General features: G+C 55.4%; 2 protein-coding genes across 4 annotated transcripts in view; one reads left to right on the forward strand and one right to left on the reverse strand.

Annotated features, from left to right (window-relative positions):
* The window catches only part of CEP104 (centrosomal protein 104), a 38,167-nt gene extending 33,851 nt beyond the window's left edge, over positions 1 to 4,316 (reverse strand). The window contains exon 1 of one of the 2 annotated variants that reach the window (XM_074334209.2): positions 3,949 to 4,316. The gene's annotated coding sequence lies outside the window, so the exon portion shown is untranslated. The remainder of the gene's footprint in view (positions 1 to 3,948) is intronic. The other variant, XM_074334208.2, reaches the window with a different exon arrangement.
* Positions 4,317 to 4,424: 108 nt separating this feature from the next.
* On the forward strand, positions 4,425 to 15,214 carry DFFB (DNA fragmentation factor subunit beta). Of its 2 annotated transcripts, none has more exons than XM_088790063.1 (7): positions 4,425 to 4,656; positions 6,211 to 6,388; positions 9,409 to 9,630; positions 10,566 to 10,645; positions 11,816 to 11,986; positions 12,669 to 12,769; positions 13,871 to 15,214. In XM_088790063.1, exons 1-7 carry the CDS (start codon positions 4,534 to 4,536, stop codon positions 14,103 to 14,105), a joined length of 1,110 nt encoding a protein of 369 aa, XP_088646189.1. In that variant the 5' UTR covers positions 4,425 to 4,533; the 3' UTR covers positions 14,106 to 15,214. The 2 variants fall into 2 exon arrangements, with proteins under 2 accessions (XP_088646189.1, XP_019568987.3); XM_019713428.3 differs by having other exon boundaries at positions 6,211 to 6,337; positions 9,442 to 9,630.
* Positions 15,215 to 17,814: the final 2,600 nt, after the last annotated feature.

The raw sequence follows: 17,814 nt of genomic DNA on the forward strand, positions 1-17,814 counted from the left end.
GAGAGCCTCTAATTCTACGTAGGTATCACTGAAGTTATCTTGACTTTTCCCAACTATATGTCCAAACAGTTTGACTGGTGTTGTGGGGTGAATTGTGTCCTCCTGTGAATGTGATCTCACTTAGAAATGCGTCTTTGCGGACGTAATAAAGATGAGGTCATGCTGGAATAAGGTGGGGCCCTACGCCAAATGACTGGTGTTCTTATAAGAAAAGAGACACAGACACACAGACGGGCAGAAGGCCATGTGACAACAGTGGAGCCACTGGAGCAAAGCATTGTCAAGCCGAGGAATGCCAAGGACTGCTGGAAAGTGCCAGAAGCTAGGAGAGGCAGGGAGGACCCTCCACTTGAGCCTGTAAAGAGCACGGCCCTGCGGCACCTGGATTTGGGACCTCTAGCCTCCAGCATAAATGTTTGTTTTGGGTCGCCCAGTTTGTGGGACTTTGTTATAGCCAAAACAAGGTTTTTGGCTAAGATACAAATACAAAGTTTTTAAAAATTTTTGTTCAACTAATACAACCAGTATGTTAATAAGTTCTACAAACATAAGGGAGTAAAAGGGACTTTGTAATCAGCAGCACAGTAACTACTAAATGCACATGTGTGACCAGAGACGCGGAGCAGAGCAGGGATGGAGCCTGGTGAGTGACTGACTCAGGAGGTATTGCTTATACATGTGGGCAAACGATGTCTTTATGTTATGATTATTTAGCGAACTGGACTTCATTCACAGTTACATACCCTGTTTCCCCGAAAATAAGGCCTCGCCGGACAATCAGCTCTAATGCGTCTTTTGGAGCAAACATTAGTATAAGACCCAGTATTATATTATTATATTATATTATATTATATTATATTATATTATATTATATTAATTATATTATATTATATTAATTATATTATATTATATTATATTATATTATATTATATTATATTATAATTATACCTGGTCTGCTAGTAAAATAAGACCAGGTCTTCTATTAATTTTTGCTCCAAAAGACGCATTAGAGCTGATGGTCCGGCTAGGTCTTTTTCTGGGAAACACGGCAGCATTGTTTTGAGGGTGGATGTGCAATGTCTACACCTGCCTGGTGGTGTCCTTTAGTCTGGGTTTGAAAACAGCACGTCAATCGCAGTTTTCCTCAGTGACCTGCCCTCCCCACACCCGGGTCTGTGGGGCGGCCACCCCCCGCTGGACTCCTCTGCTCCCCGCCTGCAGCGGGCACATTCCCAGGCTTGGTGGGTCTATGAGTTCCACCTCCCCCGTGGATGACTGGCTCAGGCGTGGGGCATGAGAACAGGACCACCGGTGCCACTCAATCCCAGGACTTCGCTGGGGCCTTCCTGCTGGGACCTGGGCTGCAGGATAACAGCTTTGGGGGCTGCTGGGGGCCACCAGTGGGAGGTCCTGCCTGAGAGTCGGCTCACATGCTGAGAGAGGCAGAGGCCTTGTGAGCCTTAGGTTCAGCCACGTTTAACCCCAAGTACGCATGCACTTCCGGTTGCCTTCCCACTACTAAGTCAATCACGTTCCTCTCCGGTAGGCCAATCTGAGTTAGGTGTGAGGACTGCAGCCAAAAGAGTCCTCAGTAAAACAGAGGATCAAGAACGCTCCAGAAAGTTCTCTGGGGTGGGACAGTATTGAAATTCTCAATAGCAGGAAACGTATAAACATATCTCCTTGAAATTTTGCTTATCTTAACATGCTTGATGCGTGATCTGGACCTTCTTTTACTTTCATTGAGAACCTGAAGATCATGTCAATAAATTATTGCCTGACACCTGCTGATGTTTCTTGGAAATGTACGAATGAAGCATTAAAAATAGGAAGATGAACCATGATTAAAGGTCCTAGCTATGTTTTTATGCAAAGCTCACTGCAGGATGTCACAATATAGCAGAGGAAAAAGCTAACTCAGAAAATAATGAAAAGCAAGCACAAAAAATGTACGCGTGTGGTTGAGTCCACGCCAAGCTGCACAGCCCCACCCGTGCTCCCAGCACCCCACGCCGGGAACCGAACTGGGTCTCACACACCCCGCAGCTCCTCCCATGTACTCAGGCTCTCAGCCTGGACTTCCTTGTCCCTTGGCCATGGCGCCTCCCCTGCCCACCTTCCATCTCCTTCTGCATCCCCCCCCCCCGCCCCAGCGAGTGCCAAGTCTCTCCGGTGCTGCCTTTGGGAGGTGGCTGCATACCTCCCCTCTGCTCTACCCACAGTCTTTTCCAGACAACAGCCAGCTCTTCCTACCTGGAGCTCTCCCTACCCACGCCTCCCATGCTCCGGCCTGATGAACCCCCCCAGGCCCAGCATGGGCCATCACCATCCATGTCCTAACTCAAGAACCCTCGGTGGGCTCTCTGTGCAGGGTTGAGGGTCAGCTCCATGTCCTGACCCAATTTGCTGTGCCTACCCTCACTCCCTGCATGGATTCTGAAGCCCCGCCAAACCGACTCAATCTCAGTTATATCCCTGTGCCGAGTCACTTTAAGAGCAGGGCCAGTTGTTTCCTAACCCGCCTTGAAAATTGCAGGTAGCTATTAAGTCATCTCAGCTGAACGTGAATATAGGTCTTCACCTTCTAAAGACCTGAAAACAGCGCTCACACTGCCCAGCATGTGCAGACTCACTCCTTGACCGGCACCTGTGACCACAGGTGGACACAGCTGTGAGAACACCTCCTGTGTGCCAGGGACTGTCCTCAGCACTGGACACACAATCATACCTTCATAACAACTCAGACATAGGTTCTGTTGTCACCCGCCTTTAGAGACAAGGAAACCGAGGCACAGGCAGAGCGGCCCGTGCCCAGGGCCTTCCAGCCAGGAGTAAGCCATACAGACCGGCTTTGATCTCAGCTGGTCAGGTTCCAGAGTCTGTGATCGTGGCGCTAAGACTTACACAGAGGACCTTTTAAATCCACACAGAAGACGTGTCCACTATACCAGGTCGCCTCAATGAATCCGAAACAAAGTGCTGCCATCAGGCACCTGGTAGGCGAAATGCCTGGGCACTTAGAGACGACGTTACTACCTCAGTTTGGGTATTGGAAAAGGATTCAGTTTTGGTCACCTCGGTCCAAAGTCCTTCCACCTTGTACCCTAGGGTCCCCTTTGTGTGAACCTTCAAGTGTTACATGAGATATTGGGGTGTCACTAAAAAACGCTCCACGAGGCGCTATAAAAATCACCCTTAACACTCTGGGAAGAGCCAAAGCTCTGCTGAGTTATTGGCACGTGGGACCCAACTGCCCTGGTGCACATCGACCCTCATCACCAGCAAGTGTCACATCGCAGCCTCCTAAGCGCAGTGGCCTCCACTTTCCCTTACTACACATGCCCGTCCCGCACGGAGGTAGGTAACCCAGGGGTTCCCTCCATGAAGTCAGCTCTTCGATGTGTATCAGGGCTAATGACAGCTGTAAATCAAATCGAAACAAGTTAGCCAATTGCAAACGTTTGCTACAAGACTAGGAGACAAAGCTTGTCGCCAGTTTCCTTTGTAAGGAACCGTACATGTTACATAAGTAAATACTTTGTGGCCAAGTAACAAGTGCCTGTGAGGCTACATGAGACGGAAGAGCTACAAAGTAACGACTAAGTGCAAGTTTGCGAATCGAGCCTGTCCGCGGCAGGGCCGCCTTCTTCACTCCTTTTCCGCACGGAGTTCCGTCTGGGTCACTGTCCGAACAGCGAAGTCGGACGCGAGACCAGTACCCGTCACTAAACAAGGACCCGAGCGGAGGCGACGGCAGGGACCGGTGTGGGCGGCTCAGCGCGCAGGCGGCGCCCGGCCCAGGCCGCGGCGCTGGGACCACCGGCCCGGGGCCCACCGCCGCCCACCCGCGGCCCTCGGCCCAGCCCCCGTGCCCCCGCCCCCGCCCTCCCGGCCGGCCCGCGGCCCTGTTAGGAAGCTCGGGTCGGCACGTCGCCGGGGCTCGGGTACCTGTCAGGACAGAAGGCCTCCCGGACTGCGGCGTCCACACGACCCTCAGAGCCTTCCTCCGAACCCTCGGCGGAGCTCAGGTGGCGCCGCCTCCGCTGTCCTGGGCCCGCCCGCAACCCCAAGCCGCAGAAGCGGTGGCCGCCGAGAAGCAGCCCCGGCCGCCTACGCTCAGCGCCCAGGCCGCGGCCGCCGCTCTCATGACAACCAGACCCCTCCGCGCCTGCGCGTTCCCGCCCTGCCCAGCCGCGCCTGCGCACAAGATGGTGCTCTCTGCCCGCGCGTCCCCCGGGCCTTCTGGGTAATGGAGTTTCCGGGGACAGCGCGCTTGCGCACAAGGCGGCGCCGCGCCTCCCCTCTCCCCGGACTTCCGAGCACGCTAATGAAATTTCCGGGGAAACGACGCCGGTGCATCAGGTGGGACGGCGCCTCCGCTCCCCGGGCCTCCTGGGTAATGTAGTTTCCTGGGGCGGCGCGCCACCTCCGTCCCCTTCGCCGAGTCCTCCCGGAGCCGACCCTCGCGGTTCGGGTGAGGACGCCCCTGAGCCGCAGACCAAGCAGGCGTCGCCTGCGGGCCGTAGCCTGAAGATGCTGGCTTTGTTTCGGAAGCCCAAGACGTTCAAGCTGCGGGCGCTGCACAGCCAGAAGAAGTTTGGGGTGGCGGGGAGCAGCTGCCAGGAGGTGCTGCGGAAGGGGTGCCGCCACTTGCAGGTGCCGCGGGGCCCGGAGTCGGGGGGCGGGGGCCGGACGGGGGCTGCGGCCGCCGCTTGCAGGTGCCGGGCCGGGGCGAGGGGGGGCTGCGCGGCTGCGCAGAGGCTCCGGCTGGGGTGGGACGGCGCCGACAGGCCAGCTGTCGCCATGCGCCCGGTGGAGCTCAGTGCGTCCTGCGGCGACCGCGGCCCCGTGAGGCGGGACAGTGCTCGGCTCTCCCGAGGCGGGGCCCGAGCGGGACCACGGTGCGCCCGCCCCGCGCCGTCTGGGCTCTTTGCTGTCGTGGGGCCCACGGCAAACCCTGGGAACCGGGCGCGAGGCCCTCGTTCCCCAGACAGGACCCGGGGCGGCGCGCAGGGGGCTGCGCGGCGGGTGACGTTTGAGTCCGACTTCCGGGCCGCCGGGTGCTCGGGCGCGGCCCCGTCTCAGTCAACACCGTCAGCGACGCCTCTGCCCCGGCCCAGCCGCTGACCCGCTTGGGAGGAATCTGGGAGGATAAAAGTGCTGCTTTTCCACTTAGAAACCGGGGGGTGTGGGAGGTGGCCGAGGGGCTCCAGGGAACCAATTGCATTGACATCAGTCCCTTGGGACCCCTGGAGTCAGACCTTCTTCTGGCTGCTCAGCTCCACTCAGGGCACCAGGGATCTGGGACGTCGCCTTCCCGCTTCTGACCGTGAGGGTCCCGACCGCTCCGGCCTGAGGTTCAGGGACTCGGGTCCAGCGCACATCTGCCAACTCTGCGTGTTAGGACACAGCCTCTTGGCCTCTCTGGGACTCAGTTTCCCCTTGTGTGAAACAAAGCGGTTGGGCTCTCAAGGCCACGCAGCACCGATGTAGGCTTTCAGCCGTCATTCGCACTCTTACTGTGTTCGTTCCCTTGGCTGGGTTTAGACCGGCGCTGGGGTGTGTCCTGTGAGGGGCGGGGCTGAGGGAGACGTTGCCATCAAAATTCACAACACTGATCAGTCGAGCAACAAGAGCGCCAAACCTCTGCAAATGCAGTCCAGAGTGCTGGTCACACTTCTGTAGACAGAGACAAAGCGTCGTTTTCAGTAAGATGCGCTCCTTGGTTAACCAGTGCCGGGTAAACGAGGAGCGCGCTACGTGGGTGTGTCCTGACACCTGCCAGGTGATGTGCCCTCTAGCTGGGGACGCGTTTACAGGCTTAGCGCCAGCAGCTGTGTCAGTTTTGGAACCAAGCTTGGAACCAAGCTTGGATTTTCACGTGCCCCAGAGGAGCTCATTTTGAAAGGGTTCTGTGTGGTGCACCCCACAAAGCAGCCGCCACTGCATATGTAATTTTATGAGGCTTTTCATGTTTTAGAACGACCTACAGTAGGTGCCCTCATTTCTACACGCTGATTCTTCAGACACCGGTGCTTGTCTCAGGTGTTCACCCTGTTGTAGTGCGCTGACAGCATCTCGAGTGTGATTCATTAAAACATAGTTCGTCCTTGTTCTTGTGAGGGCTGCACGTGGAAGGACCTCGTTACCCCCTCCAAGATCAAATAAGTAAGCGGCCTGCCCTGCTCTCCCCTCTTTCCTTCTACCCAGCTGCCTGTTCCCGGCTCCCGCCTGTGCCTCTATGAAGACGGTACGGAGCTGACTGGAGATTACTTCTGGAGCATCCCCAACAACTCAGAGCTTGTGCTACTCACCGAGGGCCAGACCTGGCAGGGCTGTAAGTGGTGGGACCTTGGAGAGTGGCAGGGAAGCGGGCGGGGCTGTGCAGGTGGTCAGGGCAAACGATCTGGTAGACACGTCTCCAAGGAAGTTATTCACATGGTCAACAAGCACGTGAAAAGATGCTTGGTGTCAGTGAGATTTACCCCATACCATGAGGATGGGAAGTGCTGGTGAGATTGTGGAGAAACTGGAACCTTCATGCATTGCTGGTGGGGTGTAAAACGGTGCAGCTGCTGTGGGGAACAGTGTGGGGGTTCCTCAAACAATGAAACAGAATCACAGGTGACCCAGCAGTTTCACTCCTAGGTATGTACATATATACATATATACTCAAGAGAAATGAAACACGTTTCCATGAAAGCTTTACATGAATGTTATAGCCGCTTTATTCATAATGGCCAAAAATGGAAACAACGCAAATGTCCCTGGTGGACAAATGGATAAACAAAGTATATTGTATTCAAACAAAGGACTATTATTTGACTATGAAAAGGAATGAAGTCCCCCCACACACTACAACATAGATGACCCTTAAAAACCTCACATTAAAGTGAAAGAAGCCAGGCACCGGCTGGATGGCTCAGTTGGTTAGAGGGCGAGCTCTGAACAATAGGTTTGCCGGTTCGATTCCCTCATGGGCCAGTGAGCTGTGCTCTCCACAACTAAATTGAAGACAATGAACTGCCACTGAGCGTCCGGATGGCTCAGTTGGTTAGAGCGCGAGCTCTCAACAACAAGGTTGCTGGTTCAATTCCCGTATGGGATGGTGAGCTGCGCCCTCTGCAACTAAAAATTGAAAATGGCGACTGGACTTGGAGCTGAGCTGCGCCCTCCACAACTAGACTGAAGGACAACGACTTGGAGCTGATGGACCCTGGAGAAACACACTGTTCCCCAGTATTCCCCAATAAATCTTTAAAAAAAAAAAAAGTGAAAGAAACCAGTCACAAAAGACCACATAGCATTCCACCCATGAAATGTCCAGAATGGAGAAGTCTGTAGAGACAGAAAATAGCTCAGTAAAATAGCTCAGTGGTGGTTCAGGGCTGGGGAAAGGCAGGGAGAGGGAGGGGATGATGGCTAAAGGATAGAGGGTTTCGAGGGGATGAAAATGTTCTGAAATTTGATGTGGCCACGTTTGCACACATATGGGTCTGAATAACAGATCCACTGAGTTGTACATTGCATATGGGTACATAGTAAGGAATGGAAATTAAATCTCAGTACAGTTGAAAAAAAAGAAAAAGCAAAGACCCACCACACTGTTCCCAGGAGTGGCTGTACCCGTTACGTTTCCACAGCAACGTACGAAGGGCGGGGTGTCCGTGCAGCCGCTCTCTAGCTGTTGGTTGTGCTGTTCTGCATTTCAGTCCATCATAGGTGTGCGTGGTGTTGCACTGGGGCTTAACTTGCATCTCCCTAACGGCTAATGGCGCTGACCATCTATTCATGTCATCATCTGCCATCTGGATACAGTCACGTGCCACTTAACGAGGGGGTACATTCTGAGAAATGTGTCATTACACGATTTCGTCATTGTGCGAACTTCATAGCGTGCGCTTGCACAACCAGGACCCAGGCTGTGAGATGGGCCGTCTTCGGGTGTGCAGCCTGCTGTTGACCGAAATGGCCCTACTCAGTGCAGGGCTGTATCTGCTTTGGTGAAATGTCTCTCATGTCTTTTGTCCATTTTCTTTTTTTTTTTTTTTTCAAGATTTTATTGGGGAAGGGGAACAGGACTTTATTGGGAAACAGCGTGTACTTCAAGGATTTTTTTCCAAGTCGAGTTGTTGTCCTTTCAATCTTAGTTGTGGAGGGTGCCGTTCAGCTTCAAGTTGTTGTCCTTTCAGTTTTAGTTGTGGAGGGCGCAGCTCAGCTCCAGGTCCAGTTGCCGTTGCTAGTTGCAGGGGGAACAGCCCACCATCCCTTGCGGGAGTCAAACCGGCAACCTTGTGGTTGAGAGGATGTGCTCCAACCAACTGAGCCATCTGGGAGATAGCTCAGCTCGAGGTGCCGTGTTCAATCTTAGTTTCAGGGAGCTGAGCCCACCATCCCTTGCGGGACTCGAGGGACTGAACTGGCAACCTTATGGTTGAGAGCCCACTGGCCCATGTGGGAATCGAACTGGCAGCCTTAGGAGTTAGGAGCACGGGGCTCTAACCGCCTGAGCCACCGGGCCGGCCCCCTGGCCATTTCCTAATTGGTCTTTTTTAATGTTGAGTTTTGAGAGATTTTTTTTTCTAATGTATTCTGGATGAGTCTTTTGCCAGATAGGTGTTTGTAAATAGTTTCTCCTACTCTGTAGCTTGACTTTTCACTCTCTTACAAAGAGAAAGGGTCTTTCACAGAGCACAGGTTTGTAATTTTGAGGAAGACTGATTTGTCCATGTTTTTCCCGTTATGCTTGTGTTTTGGCATTAGTCTGAGAACTTTTCACCAAGCCCCTGGTTCCTAAGGTTCTCACCCCTGTTTTTTGGCATCAATTGCTATGATCCTGGGATGTCTCCTGTTAAGGGTGATTGCGCTGATGCTGGGACACTGTGCAGCCTCGAGGCCCTGGACCGACCCCGCTGGGCCGCCCCCGGTTCTGTGCGGACACTGCTGAGTTGTGTTTGTGAGACGCTGTGAAGGTCTTGGTAGACTTCGGCTCGCCTTGATCCTAAATGCTTGCTTGGGGGGCTTGGCGCTTTGGGGCACGTGTGAAGTCTCCTGGGGACGGCAGTAACGTGAGTGGACGATCTGGAGAGGAAGGGCTCATGGGAGGTCCAAAGACGTGGCGGTTTTGTTTGGAGAAGGCCGAAAGGAAGGAGGCCGTTGGCTTGGGTGGCACTTTTGTTTTCCGAAGCACAACCCATGTCTTTCTCATCTGTCCTCACCCGGCCCTGAGGGCTGGGTGCCGGGTTCAAGGCCCAGAGGACCACGCTAGCTGGTGTTGGGTAGGACTGCAGCCCAGGATAGTGCCGAGATTTGGCAGCTCCCCGAATGGAGAGGGGGTGGACATGTGGGAGCCCTTTCTCATGCTGGCCGCAGTTGTGTGTCTTCCCAGGCGACACCCCAAGGACTGAGGGCTTTTCTGTCTGTCCCCTGTTCTCGTGGCAGATGTGAGTGACATCAGTTGCTTCCTCAGCATGTTCCACAGGCCGCATGTGGAGGTCATCCAGGCCGCCCGGCAGCTGCTCTCCGGCGAGCAGGCCCCGCTGCGGCAGAAGCTCCTGGCCGACCTCCTGCACACCATCAGCGAGAACATCACGGCCGAGACCAGGGCCGAAGACCCGCCCTGGTTCGAAGGTGCCTCGTGGATTTGGATTCGGGGCCGAGAGGGGTGGGAGTGGGAGGACACGGCAGTAGACACCAGAGTCTATGTCAGTTCCCAAACGAGGGGCTCCCCAAATGAGGGGCTCCCCAAATGAGGGGCTCCCCAAATGAGGGGCTCCCCAAACGAGGGGCTTGCCTAGCTTCTCTGCTCATGGTGGCTGGATTCCGGGCTGCCTAGAACTGGGTGGGCAAGTACATAACATATGATTCACCATCCTAACCATTGGTAAGTGTCCAGCTCAGGGGCATTAGGTGCAGTCACCCTGTTGTGCAGCCATCACGACCATCATCTCCAGAACTTTCCATCTTCCCAAACTGAAATTCTGTCCCATTAAACACTCACGCCCCATCCCCGTCCCCCAGCCCCTGGCACCACCATCTGCTCTGTGTCTTGGTGGATTTGACTCCTCCCAGGACCTCATGTGAGTGGAATCGTGTGATTGGCTTATCTCACTCAGCGTAATGTCCTCCAGCGCCATCCATGGAATAGCAGGTGTCAGGATTTCCTTCCTTCTTCGGGCTGAATGGTATTCCACTGTGTGGATGGATCACATTTTCTTTATCCGTTCATCTGTCAGTGGACACCTGGGGTGTTTCCACCCTTTGGACTGGTCAGTCCAAGGCAACCCTGAGAGGCTGCAGCCCTCTTAGAAAAGGGGGGCTTGAGGTGCCCCCAGGCAGACGCCCATGGGTGGCGTTTGAGAGTGTCCATGCCCGTGGACCACAGAATTGCCCCAAATGAGCAAGAACCAGGGACAGCGTGTGTGGCACTCTCAGAATCTTCTCAGCCTGTGCCTCCTGGCCGAGGACAGGCCATGGACTGACTGCAGGGGACTTCTCAGCCTGTGCCTCCTGGCCGAGGACAGGCCATGGACTGACTGCAGGGGACCGTGTCTTCTTCCTGCCAGGCTTGGAGTCCCGATTTCGGAACAAGTCCAGCTATCTGAGATACAACTGCGAGAGCCGGGTCCGGGGCTACCTGAGAGAGGTAGGGCCATGTTCCCGGCAGGTGTGCTGGGCGGGTTTAGGCAGCTGGCTGTGCTGTCCGGAAGCAGGGCCACCGCTCGGAGCTCATGCTGCACACGTGCATTCCCAGTGCTTCTCTGGCACAGTTAGCATGTGACTTCTGGCCCCGCACAACGAGATGCCGGGGTCTGTCATGCTGCCGCCCTCTGGCTGGCCTGGCTGGTGCCCCAGCCAGCTCAGCTGTCATCCTCTCCCATTCGCATGTGATTCTCCCTGTGGGTTTTGAGTGGAACTGATGTTTAATATCTTCATGGCAGGTGGTTCGATTTGGACGTGACCCTTGCCAGTAAAGATCTGTCCTTGGCCCTATGTTAGCTGATGGACGCATAACTGGGTCCCGGGGGACTGGCACTTCACCACAAGGGTGGGGTCTGTGCGGCCCCTGCAGACTTTTCACAGGACACAGAGGAGGGGCGGCTTTGGGGCAGCTTCAGCAAGGGGTCGCCGGGCTCTGCGCTCCGTAAAGATAAAACTGTACACGTGTGGGTCCCTCGGGATCCTGTGCAGAGGCTTGGGGTGTCTCTCATGGCGCCGTTCCCCATGTCGGGTGAGCGGACGTCAGTCACAGGCCGTCTGTTCTCTAACTGCAGACAACCCTCCCACCCCCACACCATGACTGTCCGCACCAGGCACGCACCTGGGACGAGATTTTCATGTTTGTGGTGGAAAACTGCACCCAGCTCTGTGCTCCACAGAGGTCCTGTTACACAGAAGGAAAGCTCAGGCGGGCCTGGCCGCTCCCCCTCCTCCTCGTGTCTGACCGGCCGTGCCCCTCCCGCTGCCCTGCCTCGCTGCCCAGAATGCACCTCCTGCACTGGCCACCCCGCGGCACTTCGTGAGTTGGCAGCAGGGGTGGTTGTTCCTGCCACTCCCTCTGTTTCTTCCTGTGCAGCAGTGGCCAGCGCCGGGGAGACGGGGCCCAGGGTGCTGGTGCCCGAGTTTGTCATGTGCCCGATTGTGACCAAAACTCCATGTCATGGACCCAGAGATTCTCCCAGGGTTGGGCAGCCACGCCTTTGTCAACGCTGGCACCCCAGGACCCCTGGAGGCCGTGGCCTTGGGTGCACGGGAGTCCGACTGTGGGCTCAGGGCCTCAGCACCAGCGCTCAGCCGTGCCCTTGGTGTCCTCCAGGTGAGCGCTCACGCCTCCGTGGTGGGCAGGGACAGCCGGGAGGAGTACGTGCGTATTGTGGACGCCATGGGCCAGAAGCTCAGGGCTGCGCAGTACAACGGCAGCTACTTCGACAGGGGCGCAGACGCGGGCAGCCGGCTCTGCACGCGGGAAGGCTGGTTCTCCTGCCAGGTGAGCTGTGCCCTCTACCATGGGGCCACCTGAGCCTGCCCTCCCGTGCCCTTGGCCTGCTGGGCAAGGCCTGGTTGCAGTGAGGGGAGGACAGTCAGCCAGCAGCACTGAGTCAGCCCCTCGAGGGCCGCTGAAAGGCTGCTGGGCCCACGCAGAGCTTCTGTCCAGCTGTCTGCACAGGCCTGAGACCTGCATTTCTGACAAGTTCCCAGATAACACTCCCGCTGCTGTGGGTGGGGAGACAGCTGTCCCCAGAGCAGAGATCTCGCTTTGGCCTAAGAGGAGGGGGACGTTGCTTTGGGTGGACTGATAAGAGAAGGACAGTTCAGGAGCCTCTGAAAAGCATTTTGTTCCCTTGGGTAAACTTTCTAGATGAGTTCTCTAGAGAGCTCAGGGATTTCAAGCTTTGTGGCTGGATGTGACATTTTGGGCACTGCCGAAGCTCCACTCTGGTGGGTGCCATCGGCTGGAAGCAGCATTCGGAGCCTGGCAGGCAGACGTCACAGACGTCACTCAGTCCACTGCCCTCACCCTTTCCAGCCTCCGTTTTGGTGCGGTGCCAGCTGTGGTCCAGCCTGGAGTGCTGATGGCATCGGGCGTCCCCTGCCCTGCTGAGCTGTGGAAAGGCGCTGAGGTGGCTCCTCTTGATATGAAACCTTCACCTTGTTCTCTTTCGGCCCAGGGCCCTTTCGACATGGACGCCTGTGCGTCCAAACACTCCATCAACCCCTACGGCAGCAGGGAGAGCAGGGTCTTCTTCAGCACCTGGAACCTGGACCACGTGTGAGTGCGCGGCCTGAGAACTGCTCACGGGTCCCACGACTCCCGAGGGGCCTGTCCCTGCCGGGGCCTGGGGCTACCCAGCTGCCTCGTGCCTCACGTGCTGAGCTCAAAGGTGTCACTGGCATGTGGTGTGGAAGGGGCTGCCGGGCACACGCTGCTCCTCCCCCGTGTGACTGCGTGTCCCTCAGCCCTGCGGGCCCGGCCGGGAGCTGGCTCCGGTCCTGTCCACATGAGTGTGACCTTACGTGTCCCCTCTCACCTCCTGTTCCCATCTGTGGATGGGGTCGGTGGTCAGCGTGCCCGCTTCCCAGGGCTACGGGGGGACGGGCCGGGCCTCTCGGGGTCGTCAGCGGCCGTCACAGGGTCCTGCATGTGAGGCGTCCTGCCTCCACCAGGATGAGCAAAACTTGTTAGTTATGCTCGCTCATTCTACAGAAGGGAAGACATGGAACATCTTAGTGTTTTAAATGAGGCCCTTTTCTAGAATTTTCCTGCTTTATGATGACAGATCTTCAAATGCCCTTCACTTTAGTTTTGCTTGTAAGGTTCTATAAAAAAATGTTCATATATTATTGTATTATTATTATTTTTTGGTAACTGTACACACAGATAAAAGAGTGGACGCAAGGAAGCCAAACTGTTGTTGGGGAGTAGTTGTGATGGGACTTGGGTTGACTCCCAGACACCCAGTTTTTTCTGTATACTTTTCAGTATTTAAAAAAAATGTGCACCCGTCCAATTTTCGAAGCGGGACAAGCAGAGCTGCTTGCATCAGGCTTTGCCGGGTAGACCTGACCCAGCGCGGCCACGTCCTGTGCCGGCACTTTGCTGCGTCTGTGAGGCATGTGCCCCTGTTCCCATCCTGCTGGCAGCTCGAGTCCTCTGCGTGTCGTTGCCTGCTCCTGCTGGGGTGGTGCCAACGGTGGTTTCTTTTGAAATCTTAGCAGGTTTGCACTTGTCTTTTCCAGTTAGCAGCCAAACATTGTTCTGTTTTAGCCACAACCAAGTGGAAGCTATACTTTCACTGTCTGTGGTTTAAGAGGCACGTGTCTGTGGGGTTGCGACAGCAGAAAATGACCCTCTCTGCCCTTGCTTTTCCAGAATAGAAAAGAAACGCACAATTGTCCCCACACTGGCTGACGCAATTCAGGAACAGGGTGGAAGAGAAGTGGACTGGGAGTATTTTTACCGCCTGCTTTTCACCTCAGAGAATCTGAAGTTAGTGCACATCGCCTGCCACAAGAAAACCACCCACAAACTCAGCTGTGACCCACGCAGAATCTACAAGCCCCCGACCAAGGGGAAGAGGAAGCGTGCTGCTCGCAAGTACCCGTGACGCGGGCACACGTTCTCCACCGTGGCCGGGCCTGCTGACCTGCGTAACTTTAACTGGTGCTGTTTGAAAACTTAAACAAACAAAATCTTCCTATGAATTTCTGATTTCCCCACCTTTCTGAATCTGTTTCCTGCACCTCTGAGAGCCCACAGCAGAGGACAAGTCTGGTGCAGTGACGGGACGTGGGCAGGGATCAGGGGCCCGTGTCTGCCCCGACTGCACCTGTTTTGTACACTCGTCACAGTCTGTGTGCCACACGTGTTGTGACCAAAACTGATCACTCCCACTCGAGGGACACGCTGTTTGCTTCTGTCAGCGCTGCTGGCTCTTCCCTCCCCACGCAGGTGGGAAGCCCCATCCTCTAGACGCCTAAATGCTCAAAAATGGGTGGTGCCCCGTTTTGGGTAAAATGTTTACACCCCATAAAGAACGCGCACCGACGTCCCGGCCTCACTACTTATAATGGCGCCAGAAGGAAACCTTCCAAGTGCCTGGCAGTCGGCAAACGGCTGACTGTGCATTATGTTGAACCCTACGAAATTGCTGTCTTTGTAGCGCCCAGAACGGCCAGGTAGCATTAATTTCAGGACTCAACTGAATACATCTACATAGCGCAAAACTGTGTAGAAATGGGAAGGTGTCTCATAAATGCACAAGCAAGTAGCCTAACTATGCAGAGTATGATCTGTGTCATAAGAGGCCACGAGTGTGTCCCACACGTGTCAATGTGTGCAGAGACAGTGTGCAAGGGGACACATGTCTATGAACAGCAGTGATCCTGGGATGGGGTGGGGTGTGACTGGATTACCAAGGACCAATTTTCTGAGTCATGTGTTTACAACACAGCTGGCTCTTCACACCGCGGGTTCCACACCCGCGTGGGGCCGACTGTGGCCTGCTCGTCTCCAATTTATGTCAGGGACCTGGGCACCGCGGGTTTTGGCCTGGAACCCATTCCCCACGGACACTGAGGAATGGCTGTACTTGAAATTTTTGAAACGTGCATTTATTTCATAATTTAAAAGATTCACTTTTTACATTTGGTAACATTTGAATTTTCACATTTATCATGTAATCAGAAAAAGCAATAAATATTTTTCATAAATAGACATGTCAAAAAAAGTTTGCACTCATTGAAAATGATGAAAATAAAGATAAAAAGACGGGGTCAATGATTTAAAAAAATCCTAACCCCCACCGTTGCATTTTCTTCACCAAAATATAGAAATACCTTAGACTGAGCCTGTTCTGTGAGGAATGCTGGTAAGGCTCACCTTACTATGCGGTGTGTACCTGTCGGATCAGGGCGTCGGGCCGAGGGGCGCCCTCTTCCCAGGTCCCCAGGCACATGCCCGTCTCGAGCTCACAGACCCCGTCTGTCAAGGAGCGTCCGAGGTCCCTCTCCCTGAGACCGCGAGTTTGGGGAATGGCCGTTCCATCTTCCAGCCCCGGAAGTGCAACTTCCGCAGGCAGCTTCATGGTTCGCTTTCTCGACAGCTGTCTGAGCAGAGCGGTGGGCGCCTGGCCCAGCCCAGCCGCTCCGGTGCCACTCCCGTCGCCGGGCCGGGAGCTGACTACTAGGAGGGCTTTCGGCGGCTGCCCCGAGGCTCTCCGCTCCTGTACCTTGCCCCCCTCATCTTCCTGGTCTGCAGTCTCATTTCTGCAGGAGGCGGGAACCTGAGAGCCAAGCTCGGAGGCTCTGCTCAGGGGAAACTGAGGACTCACAAAGCTCCCCTAGTTGCATCGTTTTGTTGTTTTCTGCTTGCTTCTGAGCCCTCAGCCTCGGGTGCTGGTTGTAGACTTGGCGGGGTCACCCGTCAGGAGTTATGTCACCCAAATTAGAGTAGGTAGCTGAACCTCTTTGCAAAATATGGGTTTGTGGTCTGTGCATTCTCAGCACTAGGAGGGGAGGTCTTGGAGCTGGCGGTGGGTGGAGGCTCCTGTGAGATGCAGGCACGAGGTCACCCACTGCTGGAGGGTCCTGGTGGCCAGAATGTGCTTCGCAGGGACAAGCCCAGTGGGTGACTGTCACGGCTCGGCCTGCTGCAGTGCCATGACTCCCAGACCCCAGCCCCTGCTGGGAGCTGGGAGGGAGCAAAGGGTGCAGGATGGCGGGCGGGCAGAGACCACTTAAGCACAGGGAGGCATGAGGAGGGAGACGGCCATTCCAAGAGCCGGGCGTTAGTCCTGAGAAGAGCCACTGTGGCTAAAGGTGTGACCAGCGGAGGGGCTTCAATGAGGCGAGTCTCCAGACAGCTGCAAACTGAGGCCAGGGGCAGGGCGGGTTTCATTCCCAAATGCTCTGCAGGCCCCTGAAAGGATTTGGGGAGGGGCCTGACTTACTTCCTAAACCCTCCCGTTCCCATTCACTTCACAAAGCCTGTGTGCAGACTGCCCTTGACTCCTGGGGAAACCGAGCCCTGGAACACCCTGGAGTACAGTGGCTCTGAGCCCGAGCCCAGGCCCCACTGTACCAGTGACCTGGAGTGGGGTGAGGCTGGAGTCCAGTACATGAGGCCCTCACAAGGGTGCTCTGAGCCTATGTGGCCGGCCCCCAACCACACCTGGACCCCAAGGCCTGGGCGAGGGTCCCTGGTGGGCACGTTGCAGTGTCATCCCGTGTCCTGTGTCCCTGACACACTGCAGGCTTCAGGAAGCTCGTGCTGGCTCCTCCTGGGCCTCGCCTGCCCCTGTGCCTTTTCCCTCCGCTGGTTTTAATCTGTGCCCTTTCCCTGTAATAAACTGGCCATGAGTGTATCAGCGTTCCTGAGTCCCGCGAATCACAGAGCCTGAGGCTGGCCTTAGCGCTCCCTACGCAGACGTGAGTAAGGGAGCAGGAAATACAGCGCTGCAGGAATATACTTAGAGGAGGCATCCACAAGTACTCTCTACTCCCCGCCGGGCCGGGACGCATTCGTTCTGAGAAATGCGCCGTTCGGGATTTCGTCATCGTGTGGAGATCACAGAGGCACTTCTACAGACCTGGATGGCAGAGCCCACTACACACCTAGGCTGTGCGGTACAGCCTCCTGCTGCCGAGCTACGAGCCTGCAAAGCCCGTCTCGGCAGAAAACGACCTGAGATCACGTCCAGCACAAGAGAAAATGATGCCATCAAGAGACACGGGGAACAGGAGAAGGACGAGGCAGCAGCCAAGCGTTTTATAAGCAGGAAGAGTCTACTGTAAAACAAGGGTGAGCAGTGTAGACTGGGAAACACATTTAACATCTCCATCAACTGTGAGGTCCTGGACACGCATGCGTGTGCCACTGGTACACGGCAGGCAGGGCACTGGTCCGTTTACACCAGCATCCACACACACACCCCCGTGTGGGCTGCATGGTGCTATGACATTATGATGGCTACGATGTCACTGGCGATAGGACATTTTCAGCTCCATTATAATCTGATGGGACCACCGTCCTGTATGCGGCACACGATTGTGTGTCATTTTGCGAAGACCAACATTAGAGTGTTTCCACCCACTGGCAAGAATCCATCACAAGGTGCTCCTTGACGCAAGGGCGGCTGGGAAGTGTAGTCTGTGACAGGGCAGCTGGGCCTGGTGACACTGCCCCGTGGAGGAGAGCACAGCCCTCGCTGCCTCTAGCACGGCTCAGAGAAACGTGTTACTGGTTTATAGTAAAAGGTTGTAACCCAGCAACAGCCAGAAAGGAGAGATGCACAGGGCCAGGTGTGTGGAACAGGA

This window comes from Rhinolophus sinicus, chromosome 14 (assembly GCF_057876585.1).
Source record: "Rhinolophus sinicus isolate RSI-liver-muscle chromosome 14, RSI-T2T, whole genome shotgun sequence".
Lineage (NCBI taxonomy): Eukaryota > Metazoa > Chordata > Mammalia > Chiroptera > Rhinolophidae > Rhinolophus > Rhinolophus sinicus.

Bases quoted from the DNA above. Each gene is read 5' to 3' on its own strand.
- DFFB (XM_088790063.1), top strand. From the start codon at position 4,534: ATGCTGGCTTTGTTTCGGAAGCCCAAGACGTTCAAGCTGCGGGCGCTG. The intron at 6,389-9,408 runs GTGGTCAGGGCA...CCAAGGACTGAG, and splicing joins AAGCGGGCGGGGCTGTGCAG to GGCTTTTCTGTCTGTCCCCT. The intron at 10,646-11,815 runs GTAGGGCCATGT...GGTGTCCTCCAG, and splicing joins TCCGGGGCTACCTGAGAGAG to GTGAGCGCTCACGCCTCCGT.